The 14,457-nt window shown below is 32.5% G+C and overlaps 2 protein-coding genes across 3 annotated transcripts in view; one reads left to right on the plus strand and one right to left on the minus strand.

Annotated features, from left to right (window-relative positions):
- Positions 1 to 5,153: 5,153 nt before the first annotated feature.
- On the minus strand, positions 5,154 to 12,951 carry LOC139485146 (histidine N-acetyltransferase-like). 2 transcript variants are annotated; one of them, XM_071269365.1, is made up of 4 exons: positions 12,812 to 12,951; positions 9,304 to 9,504; positions 7,738 to 7,959; positions 5,154 to 5,802 (listed from the first exon to the last, which is right to left on the minus strand). In XM_071269365.1, exons 2-4 carry the CDS (start codon positions 9,478 to 9,480, stop codon positions 5,242 to 5,244), a joined length of 960 nt encoding a protein of 319 aa, XP_071125466.1. In that variant the 5' UTR covers positions 9,481 to 9,504; positions 12,812 to 12,951; the 3' UTR covers positions 5,154 to 5,241. The 2 variants fall into 2 exon arrangements, with proteins under 2 accessions (XP_071125466.1, XP_071125467.1); XM_071269366.1 differs by having other exon boundaries at positions 12,830 to 12,887.
- LOC139485144 (carotenoid isomerooxygenase-like) overlaps positions 12,107 to 14,457 on the plus strand; it is a 30,082-nt gene continuing 27,731 nt past the window's right edge. The window contains exon 1 of the mRNA XM_071269362.1: positions 12,107 to 12,317. Coding sequence (XP_071125463.1) covers positions 12,184 to 12,317 — 134 coding nt within the window. The 5' untranslated portion in view covers positions 12,107 to 12,183. The remainder of the gene's footprint in view (positions 12,318 to 14,457) is intronic.

The following is a 14,457-nucleotide window of genomic DNA, read 5'->3' on the forward strand; positions in this document are numbered from 1 at the left end:
AACAAGCTCCGTTGGAAATTGGTACTATTTGGCTTCAATTTTTAGAATACAGTAATAAAGTACTAACACCACACATAACTGTTTTATCCAGGTTTTTATTACTAAATTTAGAAAATGTTATTATTGCGGCAGAATAGATAGTACCGTTTTCCCTATAACTAAGGCAATGTATGACTATCAATGTCGAATGAATTACAATAGGCAGTTTAACAGCTGATGATTTGTTTTAAAAGTACATGTATATTTACAAAACCAAATGTAATAAGTATTGCATATTATGTTTATAGGTATTGCAGATATTCCGGGAAATTGTCATTAGACATATTCAGAAATCAGAAACCTGACATCATTGAAATAGATATGAAAAATGTTAAAACAGATGTTAGAGAAAAACATTACATTAAAGATAGGCTTAAATAGTTTTTGGACATAAATGCTGTCTCATTACTTTATGTTTTTGTATTCTTGTAGTTCAAATTTTCAATGACGCATGTTAATGTTATAAGAAATCGATAACTTTCTTTAATTTTTTGAACCATGTCCGAACTCAACTTTTAGATTCTAAGAACAAAATTGCTAAAATAAACGATTTGAATTAAAACAGTGTTAAATTGAACGTATTCATTATAGCTTTGGCATCCACATCATTTTAAACTGTATATCTTATATATCACATACATAATTCAGAATAATTTACTCACATTGAAGAAATACAATTCATAATCTCTAAAATATTATTTCCTTTCAACATGCATTTCTTTATTGCGAACTTAGCAAATATGATGATGAGGCTGATACCAAATTTTGGTAGATGACCACTTGATTAATTACTGCATTCACATGATCATGAACCTCAATTGTTAATTTCAACCTTCTAAATGACAAAAAGTAAAAGCTCCTGGCTATATTCTTTAATTTTACTTTCATATATATTGATGATGTTCTATCACTGAATAACCTATATTTCAGCGAGTTCTGACATCTCATACATCCCTTAGTGAATTTAAAATTGAAGATACTACGGATAGTAGAAGTAATAATTAACACCTTCACCTTTTTCTCAATATTTTATGCACAGATGGACGATTTCACACTAAAATCTATGACAAACGGAACGATTTCAATTCCCCCAATTATAAATTTGTCATTTCTCACAGTAACATCGTATGGTGTTTACATATCTGAGTTGATACGATATGCGCTATGTTCACACTATACGGACTTCATAAATAGAATTGTACATGTGCTCCTTACACAGAAATTGCTCCAATAGAGTTATGACGAGGTTAGATTAAAAATGAAGTTCCGTAAATTTTATGGACACCAACACGAATTAGTTGTGTCGAAACTAACTAACGACATTTCAATCACGTCTTAAAATGTTGTTTACCATCTACGTCGTCTGCACTGCTAAGATTCGAACGTGGTCTTTCCCGAATATGGCTGTTTTGCGGAGTGTGAATTTTCATTGTTATTTAAAATTATACGTATCTCGAAATTTATAAATCTAACATTCATGTATTTTAAAAGTTAGGATGTGTTAGTTGTAATTCTAATTAGATATTGTGTTGTGTCTTATCGTTTGTGGTTTTAATTTATTTCTATTTTCTATATGTACGTAAAAGTAAAGATAATGTATATGCTATACAAAAGAAGACTTGGTATGATTGCCAATGAGACAACTCTCCACAAGATACCAAAATGACACAGAAATTAATTTCATTTATTTGATTTTTAGTTTGGCGCAACATTAATTACAGGATTTGAGTTTGATTAAGACATATGGTTCGAAAATACAAATAAGTACAACATTAATTACACAATTCTATATTTACATTCTTGTAATGACTAGAAAAAACATCAAATAACACCATTACCAAATTAATCCCAATTTTAAATGATTTTTTTAGAATTTTAACCTGTGGCGTAGATACATTAGTGAGACGCACAGTTCATACTTTACTAATGTATTGTCATAAATCAATTTCAGCTGTTCGTTGTTAATATGTGGTTTACATGTTGAAATGCACTATTTTGTTGCTTATTTGTATAATTCTCCATCATGAGTGTTCTAGCATTTTTTGTACTGTATTCCTGTCAGACACGTACAGTGTCATGGTAGCCGTATTTTCAATTTGGATATTAAAACGGAAGGTTTGGCTAGTCATAAAACCAGGTTCAACCGTCCATTTTGTGTCAAACATGTCCTGTACCAACTCAGGAATAAGGCAGATTTTATCAAATAGTCCGTTTGTATGTATGTTGGCGTTTGTTTTATTAGCAGTTCAGTGTTTCTGTTGTTCCGTTTTTTTTCTCTTACAGGATGTGTTTCACACGGCTTTTGTTTGTGACCCGGATTATTTTAATTTAAAATGACTATTGAACTAAAATTACCTTTATTTACAGTGATAAAACAATTATCCATTTTTTTGGTGAAACTACATGAGGTCGATGATTATTAATAAAGTGTTACGAATATATATAAGTCTCGGAGAAGACAAAACTTCAGGTAAAAAGGAACTAAAACCCCGAGGAAATAGGTGTCAATAAAGTTATAATAAATCTAAAGTCGTGTAAAATATTGATAGAATCATAGTCAGAACAAAACAAACAAGAGTCTACAAAATTCTACACAGCAAAACTGAATATTCGACAACACGGTCCCCAATAAAAACCAAAAAATATCGGACAACTTAACAAATATCAACAATGGGATCATTTTTATAAATTTTCTGTTTACAAAACTTTGAATTTTTCGTAAAACTAAGGATTTTCTTATACCAGGCATAGATTATCTTAGCCGTATTTGGCACAACTTTTTGGAATTTTGGATCCTCAATGCTCTTCAACTTTGTACTTGTTTGGCTTTATAAATATTTTGATATGAGCGTCACTGATGAGTCTTATGTAGACGAAACGCGCGTCTGGCATACTAAATTATAATCCTGGTACCTTTGATAACTATTTACACCACTGGGTCGATGCCACTGCTGGTGGACGTTTCGTCCCCGAGGGTATCACCAGCCCAGTAGTCAACACTTCGGTGCTGACATGAATATCAACAATGGGGTCATTTTTATAAATTTTCTGTTTACAAAACTTTGAATTTTTCGTAAAACTAAGGATTTTCTTATCCCAGGCATAGATTACCTTAGCCGTATTTGGCACAACTTTTTGGAATTTTGGATCCTACTGCTCTTCAACTTTGTACTTGTTTGGCTTTATAAATATTTTGATATGAGCGTCACTGATGAGTCTTATGTAGACGAAACGCGCGTCTGGCGTACTAAATTATAATCCTGGTACCTTTGATAACTATTAACAAGTTTTTTTGGTAATCATGACATCATAAATAAGCTCATGCAACGTGTTTAAGCTAAAATTTCCGTACTAAGGTCTTTATGGTAATCATGACATCATAAATAAGCTCATGCAACGTGTTTAAGTTAAAATTTCCGTACTAAGGTCTTTATGGTAAAATACAGTTTAACCGGCAACAAACTACAAAATTACTTAAACAAAAACCCTTTACAATTTGCTATCACGAAAATAAATTTCAGGTGTCGTTTCAGTGCACAATAAACTTGTTCCATAAATTTCTGTTATGTCTAGTCCAAAACGGTTCATCAAATTAGTTATGAAATTCGAGTAAGTTTCATGTCAAAAAAAACAACGAATTATGACCTTTCCAGAAATTACTTTTGAAACTATTTCCCGCAGATGTAAATATAAATGTTCAGTTAAAGTTTCTCCAATACATCCATAAACCTCTATATTGCATACCATTCCTATTGACGTATTGAAATAGTTGGCAAATGTTAGAATTCTGGTTTCATTTTTCAACTTAGAACCAACAACTGTTGTTCGTATTGTTTTGATGAGAGAAGCGTTCGATTTTATCAGTCGGTACGGAACGCAGTCAACAATGACACGGTCTTCTGGGAAGAGATGACAACACACTTGTTGATTAGTCAGTATATCAGCAAGTTCGGATTCATCTATTGGTTTAGCGGAAGTAGGTGTAATATTTCCAGTTGTGTTTAGTATACTTTTCAGTTGATCTAATGAGGTAATATAAGATCTGAATTCCTGTAAAAAAGAGAGATAAAATTGCAAAAGGTAATTACGTTTATTATCAGATTATGGCATTTTTCATATCGCATGTATTATCAGCCCTAGGTTCAATATCAGCCCAAGAGCCGCATGGCTGATAGTACATGCGATATGAAAAATGACATGTTATGATCTTTTTATCAAATGCTTCAACAGTAGAGAAAAAATGACAGATTCATATATTGATCCTTCTACGTGGTTCCCGAAAAGAAGTTGAAAGAGTAAAAAGTTCACGGACGTCGGACCCAAAATTTGATACATTCAATATGAAATCTTTCTATCATATGATTTGAATATCAATTAAAATGTATATGGTAATTTTTATAAATTTCCTGTTTACAAAACTTTGAATTTTTCGTAAAACTAAGGATTTTCTTATACCAGGCATAGATTATCTTAGCCGTATTTGGCACAACTTTTTGGAATTTTGGATCCTCAATGCTCTTCAACTTTGTACTTGTTTGGCTTTATAAATATTTTGATATGAGCGTCACTGATGAGTCTTATGTAGACGAAACGCGCGTCTGGCATACTAAATTATAATCCTGGTACCTTTGATAACTATTTACACCACTGGGTCGATGCCACTGCTGGTGGACGTTTCGTCCCCGAGGGTATCACCAGCCCAGTAGTCAACACTTCGGTGCTGACATGAATATCAACAATGGGGTCATTTTTATAAATTTTCTGTTTACAAAACTTTGAATTTTTCGTAAAACTAAGGATTTTCTTATCCCAGGCATAGATTACCTTAGCCGTATTTGGCACAACTTTTTGGAATTTTGGATCCTACTGCTCTTCAACTTTGTACTTGTTTGGCTTTATAAATATTTTGATATGAGCGTCACTGATGAGTCTTATGTAGACGAAACGCGCGTCTGGCGTACTAAATTATAATCCTGGTACCTTTGATAACTATTAACAAGTTTTTTTGGTAATCATGACATCATAAATAAGCTCATGCAACGTGTTTAAGCTAAAATTTCCGTACTAAGGTCTTTATGGTAATCATGACATCATAAATAAGCTCATGCAACGTGTTTAAGTTAAAATTTCCGTACTAAGGTCTTTATGGTAAAATACAGTTTAACCGGCAACAAACTACAAAATTACTTAAACAAAAACCCTTTACAATTTGCTATCACGAAAATAAATTTCAGGTGTCGTTTCAGTGCACAATAAACTTGTTCCATAAATTTCTGTTATGTCTAGTCCAAAACGGTTCATCAAATTAGTTATGAAATTCGAGTAAGTTTCATGTCGAAAAAAACAACGAATTATGACCTTTCCAGAAATTACTTTTGAAACTATTTCCCGCAGATGTAAATATAAATGTTCAGTTAAAGTTTCTCCAATACATCCATAAACCTCTATATTGCATACCATTCCTATTGACGTATTGAAATAGTTGGCAAATGTTAGAATTCTGGTTTCATTTTTCAACTTAGAACCAACAACTGTTGTTCGTATTGTTTTGATGAGAGAAGCGTTCGATTTTATCAGTCGGTACGGAACGCAGTCAACAATGACACGGTCTTCTGGGAAGAGATGACAACACACTTGTTGATTAGTCAGTATATCAGCAAGTTCGGATTCATCTATTGGTTTAGCGGAAGTAGGTGTAATATTTCCAGTTGTGTTTAGTATACTTTTCAGTTGATCTAATGAGGTAATATAAGATCTGAATTCCTGTAAAAAAGAGAGATAAAATTGCAAAAGGTAATTACGTTTATTATCAGATTATGGCATTTTTCATATCGCATGTATTATCAGCCCTAGGTTCAATATCAGCCCAAGAGCCGCATGGCTGATAGTACATGCGATATGAAAAATGACATGTTATGATCTTTTTATCAAATGCTTCAACAGTAGAGAAAAAATGACAGATTCATATATTGATCCTTCTACGTGGTTCCCGAAAAGAAGTTGAAAGAGTAAAAAGTTCACGGACGTCGGACCCAAAATTTGATACATTCAATATGAAATCTTTCTATCATATGATTTGAATATCAATTAAAATGTATATGGTAATTTTTATAAATTTCCTGTTTACAAAACTTTGAATTTTTCGAAAAACTAAGGATTTATTTATTCCAGGAATAGATAACCTTAGCCGTATTTGGCACAACTTTTTGGGAATTGTAGGTCCTCAATGCTCTTCAACTTTGTACTTGTTTGTTTTTATAACTATTTTGATCTGAGCGTCACTGATGAGTCTTATGTAGACGAAACGCGGATTTTAAATTATAATCCTGGTTCAATCATTGATAAAAGTAAAATAATGAAATACTCATTCGGTTTTAGCAGTCAATTTGGTACATTGTGTCAAAATAAGCATTGAGACGTCGCTAATGGATTATTCACTGGCAAGTGAATATTTCGACCTCATTGAATTCGTATTCATATGACCTTTAATTAAACCCATTAGCTGAAATTGGTTACACATGTTTTTGTCATGCTCAGCCATTAAAAGGAAAAGAATGTCAACATTGAAAGTGAATCAAAGGTGAACAATTGTGTTGACTTATTCGATCTACAAAAAATGATTGGTTTACAGGAAAAAAAGCTAATTAACTTAGTTGCTTAAACTTTAACAAGAAATCAAACAGACATAGACAAGTCCAATTGCACGAAATCTCTATCTATTTATATTAATGTTTATGTTTATATCGGGTTATGTGAACTTCTGCAGACTTTTGAGGTCATCTCTATAGTTAATTAGATGGCAGATAAATTGAAATACACACATAATTCTGATATTTCTTATTGAGTACATGCGTTGTAAACTGTTACTTCAGACCTATTGTAATTTGGATATATGTTTTAGTATGTTATAAATCAAATCTGAGATTTTGAGTAAAATCGGTGAGCATGATGTTGAAAGCTAATGCCCCTTTACATGTCCATCCAATTACTCAATTGACCAGCAACAGACCACATTCCTGCCGAAAATGAAGAGAAAAGATGTGTATGTCCAGGAGTAGTCAGATATATCAAGCTTAAATATTTAAACGTAAAAAGACAGACAGGAAATTATATGAAAAATTGCATTAAAAAAAATATCAATTCCGAGGTAAATTGAAAAAGGGGACGTTCATCAAATTTACCATACTCATTAATGGCCATTAGAACCTTCAATAAGTGGTCAGATATAAATAACAGGACTTTCTATTCAGTGAAAGCAAAAACGAGAACCAATAGGAATTGTGTTAGAAATATAAATTAGTGTTACAATCTTTGTAGAAATAAAAGGCGAGATTAGCGTAAGTTGTAAGAAATGAAAACAAGTATTATTCACTATTTGCTGACTATAGTACACCTATAAAGAGGTAGACCTACATGTTTAAAATGAAGGTCAGATAATGGCTATTTGATTTTTGGAGTTTGGATTTTCAGACAGACTATTTTGACTTGTTGCTAGAACGGCTTAATTTTTAATTTCTCGGCCGAAATAGCTGTACAAATTACAGGCCTTTAGTTAGTGCATAGATAGCATGAACACTGTTCGCCAAACAACACACGAACATGAATTATATGCGTTCAGAAAGTTATTTTCTATACAAGACCACCGTAAAGCAAATATATCAAGTAACAAATATAATGTTAAAAATTGTTTTTTCTTACCATCATAAGAACTTTCTCTCTTTTTCCGGCCTTAATTTGATCGAATATTGCTTTAACGTGTCCCCCACCGGTTACTGCTATTTTATCATAGTTTCTGTTTTTTATTGTATTTCTGATCAACATATCTAGTAATCCCATTCCAGCATACTCTTTGTTTGTCCTTCCTGCTCTAGTTACTACTGTTCCTCCATTATCAACTACAAAACTTAAGACAAAACTAGCCTAAAAATAGAAAAAAAGCAATAATAACAATAACTTTGATGCTAGAAAAAAGTGCAATAAAATGTCTTCGAAATAGACTATTTTCGTATTAGGTGTCAATTACTCCCTCTAATTTAGAACGTAAAAGTAGTCCTACCCTGACACAAAATATTGCTTTTGATGTCATCGTTAACTTTAACTAACAAACAAATTTGGAGAAATGGAAATTTTGGTGAAATGTAATATATCATGTATATAGAGACAAGTTTGATCCCAAATTTACTTGTCTATGAGTTTGCGTTAATAAATCAGGATTAATGCGCTCCATAGTATACTAATTTTTAAAAGATTTCTAGAAAAAAACAAGGGTTATTTCGGTAGTTCTTTTGTTCTCAAGGTCAGATTTTTCTTATGAGACTTTAAAGGTAGATTGAAAATAGGCAGGTATTAAGATTATACATGTATGATTCAGGACATACATGATTTCTATGAAGTTTAACTTGTGGTAAAATATTAAGAAAGCTGTGAAAATTGCAAAATTTAGTTGAACAGATAGGTTTTTTTAATTGGCACTTGACTTAGTACCTGGATGTCCAACCACAGAAAAGGTAACATGTCTACAAATTGTATAATCCGGATTGAAAAGTCTGTAATATGAAAATAGTCTATTAGGAAACAGAACACACACACAGTGAGAATAAGAGGATATATTCTAGTTAGTTCTAAAATTGTTAAACATTTATCAGTCACAATTTTCTTCTGACTCCATCAATAAACATATTAAACAAAAGTTACATCGATTAGGACACATCCATATGTTATATTATATACTGTCCACGGCCAGACATGGGTTTAATATCAGTCAATAAATGTTCAATTATAAGGCGTTTTAAACTTGCATCTTGTGTATTGAACAATTAAGCGATATCGTTCAGTGTTCCATGTGAATTATGGCAACTTAATGACTCCATTTACTAAACTTATCTATATGGAAGACAAATTCAATATGTTTGATGATGAAAGCTGCCGCTGGAGAATTATTATGACTACCAGTGTAGATTGAACATACTCTGTTGAAGAACCATTGGTGGCCTTATGGTTTTCTGCTCTTTCGTCGGGATTTTGTCTCTTTGATACATTCCCCGTTTTCATTCTAAATTTTATTGTAAAGTCGAGTATAAATATTTTTGGTCTTATATGTACTATACGACCTTTTTAAAGTATGTATTCAAACTTGAATTTATAACTTCTTTTTAAATCCAATCGATATCTAATGTAAATGGTCTACAAATCAGCTAGAAATGCAAAGGTATCCCATTTTTCTAACTTCGCGTTACGGCCAGTGTTTATAAACAAAGTACTCACAAATTTACCATTAACAACAGCTGCATACGCTTCAACATTTGGCATATCAAGTAACATGTGAAAGTAATCCGGAAGATAGTCAGTTCCGCTGTAGATTTGACCCGGTGGAGTTATAGCGCACACTTTATCATAATCATCCTTTGTTACACGGACAATCTTTATACTTTGATTACTCATCTCAACATTTGATGACAATGAAATCTGCAACGAAAGTAATATAAGCCAAAAGATTAGGGATAGAATATATCATATCATACAATCTATTTTTGTAATGTGTAATAACTGAAGTACAAGAGGAACATCATACTGTTACAATGCTACATTTGTCGACGAATTAGAGATTTGCTATGCAATACTTACTTATATTGTACGCAAAAGTCACCAAGGATGCCTGTAAAACTTTAGTCTACTCGCTTGTCACGTCACGTCTAGACTACGGAAACGCTCTGCTATATGGAGTAAATGCCAGTTTAGTCAATAAGTTACAGCGAGTACAGAATACGGCAGCTAGGCTCGTTACACGTACTAAGAAACATGATCATACAACACCAGTTCTTGTGTCACTTCATTGGATCCAGGTACAGTACCGATTACAATATAAACTTCTTTTGTATACTTTAAAAATCCTGCATGGCCTAGTGCCTGTCTATCTTGAGGAACTCATTAGCGCCTATCAACCATCAAGATCTCTTAGATCGGAAAATGCAATGCAGCTAATACAACCTCGTGTACGCACCAAAATCAATGGAGAAAGACGTTTGGACAAAGCTACTGCGAGCCTCTGGAACAATCTTCCTAGCCATCAAAGACATGAACACTCAATCGAACTTTTTAAGAAAAATTTGAAAACCCATTATTTTAGACTCGCTTTCAGTAGTTACATTTATTTTTTATACTGAGTGACTTTTTATCTTTGTTCTTTTCGTTGTAGTATAACATGCCTTTTAATTATGATAATTTATTTTTTAAACTATTCTGTTCCTTTTGTTTTTTATATGTGTTCAAAATTTTATTTCATTCTTATTGCATTGATTGTTTTAATGTTAACACCTCTTTTAACTGCATTGATTGTTTTATGTTAAGCGCTTATAGTAATTTTAATTAGATAATGCGCAATATAAATATTGTAAATAATAAAAATAAAAATCTACCATAGAATCAAGCAGTTGTAAAAACACGACAAACAAAACCCCACTGAATTCTAAATTAAACTTGTTAAAGATGCACTAGCTACGAGATAAATAAAAAATTGTAAATATGAGTTTTTGTTCAAATTGAATCATAAATAAGAGTAAAATAATAATTCGCTTTTAGCAGAAAGTATCGTTCATTTGTGTTAAAATAAGCTAAGAAACATTGATGATGAAATATTAGCTTGGAAGTGAATAATTCGACCTCATTGAATCCGTATTCATGTGAACTTCAATTTACTTCCTTAGTTAGAAATAGATTACGCATGAATTATGCATGTTCAATTATTCAAAGGAAAAGAATGTAAACGTTGCAAGTGAAACAATGGTAAATCATTTCATTGACTGGTTCGATCCACAAAAACTCATTCTTATACAGGTAAACACGATGATTAACTTATTTTTGTCCATCTGATGAGTTAAGCCTTTTTCAATTGATTTTTATAGTTCGTTCTTATGTTCTATTGTTATACCACTGTCCCAGGTTAGGGGGAGGGTTGGGATTCCACTAACATGTTTAACCCCGCCACATTATGTATGTGTGTGCCTGCCTGTCCCAAGTCAGGAGCCTGTAATTCATCGGTTGTCGTTTCTTTATGTGTTACATATTTGTTTTTCGTTCATTTTTTGTACTTAAATAAGGCCGCTAGTTTTCTCGTTTGAATTGTTTTACATTGTCATTTCGGGGCCTTTTATAGCTGACTATGCAATATGGGCTTTGCTCATTGTTGAAGGCCGTACGTTGACCTATTGTTGTTAATTTCTGTGTCACGTTGGTCTCTTGTGGAGAGTTGTCTCATTGGCATCATACCACATGTCAGGTTTATGAATATGTTTCTTTTATTATATTATATGTTTTACCTATAATATGAAATTTAACAGACCTAGTAAAAATCCAATTGCACGAGTTTGCTAGTTAATGTTTATTTCGCTTATACATGTATAACCGTCGGCAGTATTCGAGGTCAACTTGGTAGTTAATAAGATGGTTTCTAGCCTTAAAAACACACGACACGATGATACATATCATAGAGCCCATGCATTGTAAATTGTTTATTCAAGACTTTTTGTAATTTGAATACGTTTTAGTATTTTATGAAAAGGGGGAATGGGGTTTTAAATCAAATATGAGAATTTGAGTCAAATCTGTGAACATGAAATTGACAGTCAATGCCCCTTTAATTTATGTTCAAAATGAATAATGGTGCACGTATCCTGTTCTGGTATTTGAAGTTTTGATTTGGTTAAGATGCACTAGAAACTCCGTAATTTGATGGCATTCTGACTACAGGTTTCTCGAATCACTATCCTTCAAAATAGAATGGTGGGGTCGGTTACTTTCGCGGTTTAACTGCCATGTTGTGAAATTCTTCTAAATTGCCTGAGTGTTTCAAAGACTGTCTGACACTAAAGGTTCATCATAACCTTTTGGCTAATAAGGCCGTATTAACACAACACATTTTACTCTGAGCACAGACAAATCTATGCGCCTGCAAAAGTTTTACGGGATGGCAGGAACTTGATATATAAATTTTAAATGCATTTCTTGTTTCATAAAATTATTAACTTTACTAGATTTTGCTATTCAGTTTTTTTTCGTTCCAGCAGAAGGTGCCAAAATAAACTAAGTTGGAAAAGAGGTTTGAAATCTCCCCTCATATAATACATGTTGTGAATAGTATTGATTTAAATGGACAATAGACATCTGCAAACAATAGGTAATTTAAACTGTGTAACTGAGAGGACCACATCAAATGAGACTCGGGTGTTTGTTTATTTTGCTATCTTCTGCAGACTGGAAAAAAACTGCTCATCAAAATCCAGGTAAGTTTTTGATTTTCTGAAACGTATACTACATATAACTTTTATATATCTAGTTCCTGCAATGCCTTAAAAATTTTCTAGATATATCAGGTTGTCTATACTCATAGTAAATTTTGAGGTGTAAACGGGGTGTAATCACGGCCATATTTTTCAATTCCTTACGATGAACCTTAATCAGGGTGAAGTTAGAAACAAATGTAGCGTTTGTTCTAACAAACGATGAACGACAAACTGTAGACGCATTTTTAGCGAGTGCATAGTTTGTCAAGTTTATGTAAACTTTGCAAACGTATGTAAGAAACAAATGATCAAAACATGTGCACGCTTAGCCGTTTGCATCGTTTGTGTTAGAAAGAAATGCACCCATAGTATTGCAAAACTACGATAAAGCTGTGGAAAACTAGACTCTCAATTAAGTTTCATGCGCTGATGTGCCATAAGAGTATTTTAGGGATGTTATTGAAAGTGAAGTACATTTGTGTATGTATCCTTACCGTCTTAAAAATACACACAGGTGATAGTGATGTTTACAATCTTGAATCCATGTCAGTGAATACACATATATATTTAAGTTATTGGTCACATGATAATTTAACGGTCCAGTGATTGTTCACTATAAACACGTGTTTATAACACTTGTTTGTGTTTATAGTAAGCACATGTTTTCTGTTTATGTCTGTTATGATTGGATGGTAAATAATAACCGATGCGAATTTAATACGGGTATATGCTGTGAAAAATATTATTAAGTATTCAATTTTCTTACATGAAACAGAATGGTATCCTGTTAAAATTAAAATAAAGAAATGGAACTTCTTATTAGAATAGGGAAGAAACAGCCAAGTTGATATATTTGAAATGTTTACACCTGTTTGTGTCTTGTATGGGCTATGACAGTTAAAAATGTTGGAATTAAATTAGAAGCTTTTGCATCCAATACATACTGTGGATTCATTACTATTCGTTCGATACCAATGCTCGTGAGTACAGGTGAAGCAAGAATTCAAATGTTCAACGAAAAGCAAATTTGCTATAGGCTGTGTATGTGGGATTGGAAAACCATGAAATCAAATAACCACGAAAATGCAAGTTTTCCCTTATTCAAGAAAATTGATACTGGTCTCATGAAAATGATTGAATCCACAGTAGGTCTTTTCACATAAATATGGTACTTTGATACGCTTCTGACAAATATGTTATTAAGTATGTCTTGTTCTGACAGACAAGTATGCTTTGTATTAATCTGTTGAACTCATCCATTTCAAACTGATTTTTATACGACCGCCAAAAAATGTTTGCGTCGTATAATGCTATCATGTGACTTGTCGTCTGCGTCGTCGTCGTCGTCTGTAGTTTCCGGACAATTACTTTAGTTTTAGTGTTTAGTGAATGGATCTCTATAAATTTCTACCAGAAGGTTCAGTACCACTAAAGGAAGGTTGGGATTAATTGTGGGGGTTATGTTCCCAATAGTTTAGGAATTAGAGGGCAAAAAGGGGGCCCAAATTAAGCATTTTTGTAGTTTTCAAACAATAACTTGTGTTTAAGTGTATGAATATCTATGAAATTATACCACAAGTTTCCATAACATGAAGGGATGGTTAGTATTGACTTTGTTTATTTATAGCTCAAAATGTTTTGGAATTAGGGGCAAAAAAGTGGAAAACCTAGGTTTATCTGGTCAATGGACAATTAAGACAATTTAAAAGCAGTGTAAGGAAGGTATTCCAAAAAAAATTAATATAGAATGTTGGGTATGTTCGGATTTACCTCCCTCGTACTTCTTGTAAATAATGTATAAAGAAATGTCAGGTTTATGAATAATTGCAAAAAAGTGGGGTGGTAGTAGTTTTCATGCAGTTTTTTTCTTCTTCAAATTTCTCAAAATTCCAGATTTTTGAAAAGTTTGAAGAAAAAATATTAAATTGAACAATATTGGGCAAAATATATTTGTAAGATATTGACATTTGTTTTGTGTCAGAAACCCATAATATTTTTTTATCAGAGCAAGACTCCATATCAGTTTCAAAATTTTTATCGCAAGGACTCATACTTGTTTGTCAAATCAAGACCCCGTACATATTTGTAAATTCAAGACCCATACATATTCGTAAGAGCATTTGTCAGAGCAAGACTCCAT

This window comes from Mytilus edulis, chromosome 8 (genome assembly GCF_963676685.1).
Source record: "Mytilus edulis chromosome 8, xbMytEdul2.2, whole genome shotgun sequence".
NCBI classification, from domain to species: Eukaryota; Metazoa; Mollusca; class Bivalvia; order Mytilida; family Mytilidae; genus Mytilus; species Mytilus edulis.

What these genes read in the sequence shown, in the direction of transcription:
- LOC139485146 (XM_071269365.1), bottom strand. Translation starts at nt 9,480, where the DNA reads ATGAGTAATCAAAGTATAAAGATTGTCCGTGTAACAAAGGATGATTAT. An exon ending in CTGTTGTTAATGGTAAATTT is followed by an intron (nt 7,960 to 9,303) that starts GTGAGTACTTTG and finishes TTCTATTTTTAG; the next exon opens with GCTAGTTTTGTCTTAAGTTT. An exon ending in GAGAGAAAGTTCTTATGATG is followed by an intron (nt 5,803 to 7,737) that starts GTAAGAAAAAAC and finishes TCTTTTTTACAG; the next exon opens with GAATTCAGATCTTATATTAC.